The following is a 484-nucleotide window of genomic DNA, read 5'->3' on the forward strand; positions in this document are numbered from 1 at the left end:
CCCAACCTCCACCCCCCAAGCACCCCCAAACCCAACCTCCACTCCCCAATCCCGTCCCTGACATCTTGGTTCCCCCGGCAGACAAAGAAAGGCGTGAAGAGGAAAGCAGACACCACCACTCCCACCGCCATGGACCCCATCCACGAGTCGTCGGCGCTGCCCGCCGAGCCCAAGGCCGCCAAGCTGGGCCCGCGGCGCGAGGGCGGGCGGCCCGCCAAGCCCCCCAAGAAGGAGGTGCCCGACTCGCAGCAGCACCCGGGCGAGGCGCGCGCCTCCAAGGCCTCGGAGCAGCTCAAGTACTGCGGCGGCATCATCAAGGAGATGTTCGCCAAGAAGCACGCGGCCTACGCCTGGCCCTTCTACAAACCCGTGGACGTGGAGGCGCTGGGGCTGCACGACTACTGCGACATCATCAAACACCCCATGGACCTCAGCACCATCAAGGTGAGCCGGGGATGGGGGGTGGGGGGGAATGGGGGGTTGG

At 67.4% G+C, this 484-nt stretch overlaps 1 protein-coding gene across 1 annotated transcript in view; it reads left to right on the forward strand.

The window, feature by feature from the left end:
* Positions 1-30: 30 nt before the first annotated feature.
* The window catches only part of LOC120513775 (bromodomain-containing protein 4-like), a gene marked incomplete at its 5' end in the record, with an annotated part of 9,033 nt that continues 8,579 nt past the window's right edge, over positions 31-484 (forward strand). The window contains one exon of the mRNA XM_039733454.1: positions 31-444. Coding sequence (XP_039589388.1) covers positions 31-444 — 414 coding nt within the window. The remainder of the gene's footprint in view (positions 445-484) is intronic.

The sequence above is a fragment of the Passer montanus genome, unplaced genomic scaffold, assembly GCF_014805655.1.
Source record: "Passer montanus isolate IOZ18808 unplaced genomic scaffold, ASM1480565v1 scaffold884, whole genome shotgun sequence".
Classification (NCBI taxonomy): domain Eukaryota; kingdom Metazoa; phylum Chordata; class Aves; order Passeriformes; family Passeridae; genus Passer; species Passer montanus.